The sequence below is a fragment of the Arvicola amphibius genome, chromosome 7 (assembly GCF_903992535.2).
Source record: "Arvicola amphibius chromosome 7, mArvAmp1.2, whole genome shotgun sequence".
NCBI lineage: Eukaryota > Metazoa > Chordata > Mammalia > Rodentia > Cricetidae > Arvicola > Arvicola amphibius.
Genome location: NC_052053.1, coordinates 5,606,901 through 5,616,926, shown reverse-complemented (window position 1 = coordinate 5,616,926; position 10,026 = coordinate 5,606,901). Strand labels below are relative to the sequence as shown.

Here is a 10,026-nt window from a genome sequence, read left to right as displayed (position 1 = left end):
GAAGTTAGTTCTTTAACAATTCCATGCAGTATATCATGCATTCTAGACAGTAATCTGTTTCCTTCCTTCATTATCTCCTTCTCAGCACCAAACTTGTGGCCTTTCCAGAGTCTTGACTTTTGGGTTGGGTTTGTCACCATAAAAGGACTCATTTGTTTAAATACAGTTACAAGAGGGAGAATATATCCTGCACAAAGCAGATGTGGAAGTAAATGAACTGAGCCATATAGAAGAATACTTAATAATGATAATTTAAAAAGACATACAGGTAACCTATAAACCAAGTGAGTTGTATTTAGGAATATACAAATAATTTATTTGTAAATCCATAATGCAATTTTACACACACACACACACACACACACACACACACACACACACACACACATAATGTCAGCAATTGAAGAAAGGCAACAAACTTGAGAGAGAGCAAGAGGATGTGCATTGTTGGGTTTTGAGGGATGAAACTGAAGAGAGAAAGTGATGTAATTATAATTTCAGAAATTAAAAAGTATAAAAATACAAACAACTTTGTACACACACACACACTAAAATGTGAAATGTATTTAAAAAAACATCCTTCACCTTATTATAGGAGTGCAGTGCTTTTCTGTCTTCTTAAATCATTTAAAACATTCTTGTCTGAGGATAGATCCAGAAATGCTTTTACAGATACCTGCAAGAATTAATGAAAGGGCTTAAAAGCCTCTCAAAAGTTTGACGGCTGTCATATTGTGCCAGCTTCTGTCATATGGCATAAGCAGTAACTGACTTTAAATGGCTTACAAAACTGTGCTTCAACAAACGATGAGTCAGAGGTCTTACGTGGAATAAAGGAGGTACAGGGATTTGAGGGAATTCTTTGAGGAACTGATCTGGAGATAGTAGACTAGCTGGGACATTAATTACTGTCCTTTTCATTTTTCCTATGATATTTTGTCTACTATAGGCTTTTTGAAAGTTATATAAGATGGTGAGACTGAGAACTACGTAAGAAGGCTTGGTCTTTGAAGTCTTTCTTTATTGGGGTTACTATCATATGGCTCAGCTTGTCAAAGTTGCTAGCTGACATATGGTGATATTTTCAGAATATCTTCTGAGTAGAAGAATTGAGGAGACCTAGGATAGGACCAAATATGACAAAAAAGTCAATGAAATGATTCCTAATGATATTCTGCTATACTCATAGGTTGGTACCTAGTCCAGTTGTCACCAGAGAGGCTTCACCCAGCAACTGATAGGAGAAGATGCAGAGACTCACAGCCAAATGTTAGGCAGAACTTCGGGAACCCCGGGGAAAAGGGAGAAACATGATTGTAAGAGCCAGAAGGGTTGAGGATACCACGTGAACACAGCTCACAGAATCACCTAAGCATGTCTCAGAGGGCTTCGCAAAAACTGAAGCTACATTCACAGCGTCTCTATGGGGTCTGACGTAGGTTTTCTGCATGTATGTTATAGTTGCAGTCTTGTGGGAGTCTTAACAGTCGATGTGTAGGGTGTCTCTGACTGTTTTGCCTGCTCTTGGAACCCTTTTTCTCCTACTGGGTGACCTCATCCAACCTTGAGATGAGGGTTTGTGCGAGTCTTTGGATATGCTGTGTTCAGTTAATAACCATGAAAGGTTTGCTCTTTTCTGAAGGGAAACAACGAAAGAGTGGATCTGAGGGAGAGGGGAAGTAGTGGGGAAACTGGGAGGAATGGAGGGAAGGGAAACTGAGGTTGGGATGCAATGTATGAGAGAATAATATTTTTTTAAAAAATGAGTGAAAGAACTTCATCTTTCACCTGCTTTTATTCCCCTGTCTTTGGTTTAGCTTTAATTATGTAAATAAAAAGGTAGAAAGAATATGTTGAACTTTCTATCAGAGCATAGAAAAAGTACCAAAACACTAAATGAATAAAAGAATGGCCATTTAAAAGGAAACCACAGGCTTCCTTGTCTGCCATGGTGAGATTGGCCTCTGCAACAGGCTCCCATTGCCATGAACTGAACTTCTCTGTCATGCTTTTCTTGCTCTTGTCGATAGAACCCCCTAAAATCATGAGCTGAAAATAAATTTCTCCTTTAAGTTATCTCTATTTGGTACTATGGTCATAGCAATGCAAAAGTAACCGATAAAAAATATTGGTTCCATAGATGTGGGGACATGACTGTGATCTAACGTGACCCTCAGGACTTTGGAACTGATTTGTGGGAGAAATTGGAACAAGTTTGGGTTTACAGGCTAGAGGAAGCTGAAAAGTCTGTAAGCAGAGTTGAATGATGTTCAAAAGAAAACAGTGCTGGCAGAAATGCAGGGAGTGAAGAATAGACTGATGATATTTCAGATGTGTGCAAAACTCTCTTAGAGATTATCCATGCTACAGTTTGTCAAATAATTTGTGTATGTTGTGCACATATCCTAAAATATGACTGAGGCAGAATTAAAAAGAAATAGACTGATTAGTTTGTCAAAAATTTAAGACAGCATAGCTTTCAGGCTGTAGAATTGTTATTGCTGACTGCTTTTGACCAGGGTTACAGTGAGAATCAGAAGAAAAAGTGGAAGAGAAAGATGTCAAACATACGGCACTTGGAAAGTAAAGAACACAGATGGGTTTAAAGCTGAGGACAAAAAAAAAGCTGTAGTTGTTACAGAGAGTGGTACTGTTAAAAAAAAGCCAAGTTGTTTTCACTGGAACAATTTTAAAAAAAAAAACAAGAAAAGAGAGAGGGGGTGATGGAATTTCAGGAATTGAGAGGATGTCATTCATTGCTGGCTTCAGGTAACAAAGCTTACAAGTTCATTTAAAAGACTGTCCTTGAGGATACTACCCCTGTGGGTATTCATCGAGGTACTGTGCAGGTTGAACCACACTCAGAAACTGCTGCAGCAGTGGCTCAAAGATCCTGTCTACTGATCTGTCGACTGAGCTGGCAACGAAAATTTGCATTGTCCATGTGGCTCCTATTTTGCAGGCATGTGAAATGCAAGAGTCATGAAGTACAGAACTGGAAAGCCTGCGAATGGAGGCTATGTGTAACCGAGATGAATTTCCTGATTAAGGTAAAAAACATCAAGCCATGAGGGTGAAATGTAAGTTCAAAAAGAAACCCCAGGATGCTAGAGATGGCAGGAACATATAATCTGTCAAAGAAAACCCTGACACTTAAATGGATACATCTCAAGAGAGATGCCAAGTTGTCTGAAAATAGTAAGACCACTCTCTCCATATCTATTCAATATACAGTACTTGAAGTTCTAGTTAGAGCAATAAGACAACAAAGGGAGATCAAGGGATACAAATCAGAAAAGAAGAAGTCAAACTCTTACTGTTTGCTGATGATATGATAGTTTATATAAGTGACACCAAAAATCCTACCAAGAAACTTCTACAACTCATAAACACCTTCAGTAATGTAACTGGATACAAGATTAACTCAAAAAAAATCAGTAGCCCTCCTTTACACAGATGATAAATGGGCTGAGAAAAAAATTAGAGAAACATCACCCTTCACAATAGCCACAAATAACACAAAATATCTTGGAGTAACACTAGCCAAACAAGTGGAAGACCTGCATAACAAGAACTTTAAATCTTTGAAGAAAAAAAATTGAAGAAGACAACAGAAAATGGAAAGATCTCTCATGCTCTTGGGTGGGTAGGATTAACATAGTAAAAATGGCAATCTTTAAAAATGCAATCTACAGATTTAATGTAATGCCCATCAAAATCCCAGCACTACAGACCTCGAAGGAACAATCCTCAACTTCGTAAGTAAAAGGAAAAAACCCAGGACAGCCAAAACAATCCTGTACAATAAAAGAACTTCTGGAGGCATCACAATTCCTAACTTCAAACTCTGCTACAGAGCTACAGTATTGGAAACAGCTGGGTATTGCCATAAAAACAAACAGAAGAACCAATGGAACAGAATCTAAGACATAGGTATCAATCCACACACCTATGAACACCTGATTTTTGACAAAGAACAAAAAAATAAAATGGAAAAAAGAAAGTATATTCAACAAACGGTGCTGGCATAACTGAATTTCAACATGTAGAAGAATAAAAATAGATCCATACCTATCACCATGCACAAAACTCAAGTCCAAATGGATCAAAGACCTCAACATAAAACCAACCACGCTGAACCCACTAGAAAAGAAAGTGTGAAGTACACTTGAATGCATTGACACAGGAGACTACTTCATAAATATAGCCCCAGTAGCACAGATACTGAGAGAAATAATTAATAAATGGTACCTCCTGAAACTGAGACGCTTCAGTAAAACAAAGGACACAGTCAACAAGACAAAATGGCAGCCTACAGAATGGGAAAAGATCTTCACCAAACCCGCATCCGAGAGAGGGCTGGTCTCCAAAATATACAAAGAACTCGAGAAATTGGCCATCAAAAGAACAAATAAAAAATGGGGTACAGACCTAAACAGAGAACTATCAATAGAGGAATCTAAAATGGCTGAAAGACACTTAAGAAAATGCTCAACATCCTTAGCTATCAAAAAAATGTAAATCAGAACAACTCTGAGATCCCATCTTACACCTGTCAGAGTAACCAAGATCAAAAACACTGATAACAACTTGTGCTGGAGAGGTTGTGGGGTAAAGGGAACACTCCTGCATTGCTGGTGGGAATGCAAGCTGGTACAGCCCCTTTGGATGTCTATGTGGCAATTTCTCAGAAAATTAGGAAACAACCTATCTCAAGACCCAGCAATACCACTTTTGGGTATATAACCAAAGGATGCTCAATCATGCCACAAGGACATGTGCTCAACTATGTTCATAGCAGCTTTGTTTGTCATAGCCAGAACCTGGAAACAACCTAAATGCCCTTCATGGATTAAAAAAAATGTGGTACATCTATACAATGGAGTACTACACAACAGAAAAAAAATAATGACATGTTGAAATTTGCAGGCAAATGAGTGGATCTAGAAAACATCATTTTGAGTGAGGTAACCCAGTACTTAAAATAAGGACTGAAGTCTTTGGGAAAATTTACCTACGTTATAATAAAGGCGGAGCCTAACTGATCTTATGTAACAAGGAAACCGACATCTTGATTGCGTTTATATTTAAGTGTAGGATTTATAGTATGGGGAGGGAGCATACAGTAAGATAAATTGGACATAAAAGGGACACAATTAGATACTAGGAGAGAATGAAAACTGAGGGATTCCTTTCATTTTTGATATTCTGAAGAGTTCTTTCTGAGTAGGTAGAATTGGAGGATAAACCTAATTTGATACAAATAAAGCAGGCAGGGTAGGAAGTCTTCCAGCAAGAGAGGAGGGCATGTAAGGACCAGTGATATAGCTACTATGAGGGTCTTAAAGAACCAGAGAAAACAGGATAGGATAACAAAGTAAAGCGAGTAAGACCCATGTTTCATTTTCTGTTTGTGAGCACCGTAGTAGTTACTTGGAAAAGACAATATAGGCTTTTTATTGTATTAGGCATATTTTATATATCTATTCATAGAACCTGTCTCTATTTTAAAAGAGAAAGAATAAAATTTGCCTCCAAGCCAGCTTGGAGCCCAATGCCCAACTCTCTAAATGATTGTCATGACGATCAATATTCTGCAATCATGCCGCTTTCTTCTCTTAGTTCACATGCTATGGAGTTTATGAATTAAAATGTAAGGTGGCTGTGGAGATTCTGGGGGCTTCCAACAACTGTTCCAAAGGCCTTTGCATTAGAATAGCTCAGCTTTATGATAAAAAGCCAGTGCCTGGATTGGAAACGGATCTGCCGTTCATTAACTGGAAGAATTTAAGCAGATCACCTACACTCTTTGCTTCACAATGTTCTCATTCGAAGTGAGAGGCACAGATGGCAACAGGGCAAACTGTAAGTGGGCATTGCCAGTGTTAATACAGGAGAATACTACATGGATAAAGAACCAGCCGCACAAGGGTAGCCACTGCTATTGTCATTATTATCTCCAAATTAAATGTATACCAAACCATTTCATATCATCAGAGACTCTGGTTTGTGAGGGTAAATGTCATAGTGGATTTTTTTAATTGCTTTAAATTTAGTAACATTACATGATTTTTTGGTTAACAATTTAGCGTTAAAGATTTATTTATTTTTATTTTATATGTACGGGTGTTTTGCCTACATGTGCATCTGTGCACCACAAGCCTGTGGTACTCTTAGAGGCTGGAAGAGGGCATCAGGCCCTCAGGAACTGGAGCTGCAGGCTCTTAGAAGTCCCCATATTGGTGCTAGAACCCAATTCTAAGATCTCATACCTGCCTAGACATGTCTCCAGGACTAACAATTTAGCTTTTAAAGGATTTCAGATGAGACTTTTAGCACAGCCTCTCTTCTTAAGGCCATAGCATAAAGCTTGACCATAAGCATGTTGAATTGCTATGTGAAGAGGTTTTCACGATGTTAAATAATTAAGAGAGAGACAGGTAGCTGTTGTGCTAAGTGGAGGTATACTGTGCTCTCTGTTGGCAGCAGAGATTGTTGGACTCCTTTTCCTGTGCCCCAACAACCCCCGTTTGGGTGGAAACACATCTAAATCATTTTCCTAAAAACAAGGCCACACTACTGAATCCCAACAAGCACCCAGAAGCTGGTCGCACTGATGAAGAAGAAAAATTATGAAAGGTTCAGGAAGTTTCTGTAGGTACTATCTCTGGTCAAACTATTAATTAAAAAGGGGGCATTAAACCCGAGGCGATGGCTCATCAAGGTAAAGCACTTGTTGAGCAATCCCGAGGACAAGAGTTCAGATTTCTATCACCCATGTGTCTTTGTGGGTGTGGTGCGGGCCTGTGCTCTCAGACTGTGGAGTGCAAAGACGGGAATCCTTGGAAGAGGCTGGCTAGTTAGACTAGCTGAAGCATACAGGTCCAGGCTCACATGGGAGACTGCCTCAACATATAAAGTGGATCGTGGTTTAGGAAGACACCCAGTGCCATCTTGCGTCCCATATGCATATGCTCACATATGCACACACATTTGTACACACACACACACACACACACACACACACACATCTGCCCATATACATATGAACATGCATGCACACTTTCTGGTCTTCATCCTATAATACACACATAGAATTTGACTTTATCATCTGCTCCTCTTATTGGCATTTAATTTTTCAATAGGAAGAGATTCCTAATAAGTCATGCTAAAAAACATGTATCATTGAGCGCTTTGATCAATCTAGTAAGCATATAATTGCTATCTGCTACAGAGTGCCGAGAGCCTGATGCTATGAGCAGCTCATTTTAGGACTGTGCTCATCTGAACTTCACAGAAAAAAAAAAAACGTTCTCTCATGAACTGCATTGTTCATCTTGGTAAGTAGCAGAGTGAGGGTAAGAGTTTGGGGCTGCCAAGAATAAGTTCTCGATGATTGCCAAGTGAGTTCTGGACTCATTCCTCACTAAAAAGGCTGTCTGCTTTTCCACAGGCTCGAAAGTGATACTCAGAGAGGTGACTTCAGTAACGGTATTGATCTACAAAGGTTTCCTTCTATGGTCTTCTGTAACTTCTGCCATAGGCTCTTTTGAATGGTGAGTTTCCTTTCTCCTCTGAGAGATGAGTCCTTTACAAATTTCTTGCTGTCAGCATTTTTCTTCTTTAAAATTACTTTTGCATCAGTATCTCCATTTGCTTTTCCTCTAGTGCGTATAGGAAACCACTTGAATAATGCATACTACTTTCCATACACTCCACAGAACAGCTGTATGATTAAATCATTGATTTGTGTTTCTGTTTTAGAAAACAGACCTTCAAAATAAAGGGAACTTGACTTGTAAATACCTACAATTTTATACAGTATCAAAATGCATTTGATGAATCGAAAAACTACATTCTTAAAGGTAGTAGCCACCAAATCACACCTTTCACCCAGAAAAGTAAAGAAGTGAAGTTCCTTTTTCCATTGAAGCAGGCTCATTTCCAGGCTTCCTTCAACAAGCAGTGGCTTGCGGGGCGGTGGTGGCACACACCTTTAATCCCAACACTCGGGAGGCAGAGGCAGATGGACCTCTGTGAGGTCGAGGTCAGTCTGGTCTACTTAGTGAGTTCCAGGACAACCAGGACTGTTTTCACAGAAAAACCCTGTCTCGAAAAACAAACAGCAGCAACGAAAGCAAAACAGAGCAAAAAATAAAACAAACAGAAAAGAGTGAACTCCGTGAAGCCGAACTGGTTCTGGCGATATGGCTGCCTACTCTTTGATATTACTGAATTACTGAGATGACCAAGTCAGTGTCTTCTGTGACCATAGACAGCTGACTCATCATCTTCCTGAAGATAATCCTTTTTAGGCTTTTCCTCAAATCTTCATGTTTGCGTACAGCCCCATAACTGACAACAAGCCATGGTGTCAGACATGACTGGCTTTGCAGTAATGCTTTCCACTGCTTTCCACTCATTTCTGGATTCTTCCAAGAAAGAGGATGTAACTGACTCCCTCAGAAACAAAATAAAGACCGCGGAAATAGCAGCGACTTCTAAGCTGTTTGCTAAATTTAGCTGCCCAATGCTTTCTGCTCACATTAAAACCATGAACTCTAATTACGGTATGTTAGAACAGAATGGGACCATAAAGGTCATCCAATCTAACTCCCTCCCCCAATTTTCCCACTGAAAGTGTGGGGGCCCAGAAATATGCTGGGATTTCCTCCAGGCTACAGTGCTTATTAACAGTGGAACTTGAACTAAGATCTGCTCAGCCCTGGGGCAGGGCTAGCCTAACCAGATCTTGAAGCACAAGTATAGCTGATTTTTACTGGCTGTGGTTTACTGTTGGTAGCCATTCATCAGTGTGGTGGTCGAGTGTGAAGGAGCAAAGGTGTCTGACTCGTAAGTTGCTACAAAGAAATGACATGATTCTAGAGCCAGGCCCTGCCCCCAGCTCTAAAAACTTCCTGCTTTATGTTAATCAATAATGAATGACCCATCCCTGTAATGCTCTGGGGAGCTTAGGCTGCACTTTTGCGCGGCCGGTTAGTAATGTACAGTGGATAGAGCCTCTCTTTTAAATCCCAGGGCAGCGGGGCCTTCAAGGCTAGCACTGCAATTTCAATTAGGCGCTGAGTGAAAGCTTGGCATGTGTATTAGTGAGCAGGGACACAATTAGCTTATTCTTCCCTCCCCAATTGTGTTGAGAGGATTCAGAAGATTGGTGGGGGATCAGGCAAGCCAGGCATCACCGGCTATTGAAGAAGGGAGTTGCTCAAACCTCGACATCTTCACTTGCGCAGGCTGGAATTACAGAGGTTTATCACAAAGCACCGTGTGTGGCTAGGTGAAGCGTGCCTCAGGAACGCTCCGGACACCACTTGGGGTTTGTCTTTGTGAGTGCTCACCGCTCTGTCTATTCTCATCACTAACATGGAGCCCAACAGCCCCAAAAAGATACAGTTTGCTGTGCCTTTATTCCAGAGTCAGATCGCTCCAGAGGCAGCGGAACAGGTAAGGGGGAGTGGACCCGGAGCAGTTCCAGGATGATGGGCAGGAAGGGCGTGCGTTCTTACTAGGTGAAAGGGTCTCTGCTTTCTGCATTTGCTGATTTTGTGACTTTCAGAGAGAGGAAGTGGGTCTGCTTTTGTACTTGTGTTTGGGTTGCACTGGGGGAATGACTAGCTAAGATTTTAGCATCGCTTCATTCTATATAAAATAAACATCCATGTGTTAGACGTTCTGGTCTGAAGCAATGTGCTGGTTTTTCTTCTTAAAGTAACAATTTCAACATTTAGAGAAACTTTGAAAACATTGCCAAAAATTAGCACTCTTTTATTTTGTTACTTAGTAAATAAGAAGTAATGTAGAAATTAAAGTAATAAATCATAGACTAATTTAATATTGCAGGCTGCATTTTTATGAGTTTTTATTGTGCATCCCCAGCCATAGTTGTGTGTTATATATGAGCCATGGGTATGAAAAATGCTCTATTACTTTTCCTAGGTTCCTTTTTTTATGTCTGACATTGGTTTCTAAGTGTATCATGTTCATGTTTACTTAGACGCTGGGTGC

The 10,026-nt window shown here is 40.0% G+C and overlaps 1 protein-coding gene across 1 annotated transcript in view; it reads left to right on the top strand.

Annotated features, from left to right (window-relative positions):
• Window positions 1–8,971: 8,971 nt before the first annotated feature.
• Ppp1r1c (protein phosphatase 1 regulatory inhibitor subunit 1C) overlaps window positions 8,972–10,026 on the top strand; it is a 106,271-nt gene continuing 105,216 nt past the window's right edge. The window contains exon 1 of the mRNA XM_038337216.1: window positions 8,972–9,465. Coding sequence (XP_038193144.1) covers window positions 9,385–9,465 — 81 coding nt within the window. The 5' untranslated portion in view covers window positions 8,972–9,384. The remainder of the gene's footprint in view (window positions 9,466–10,026) is intronic.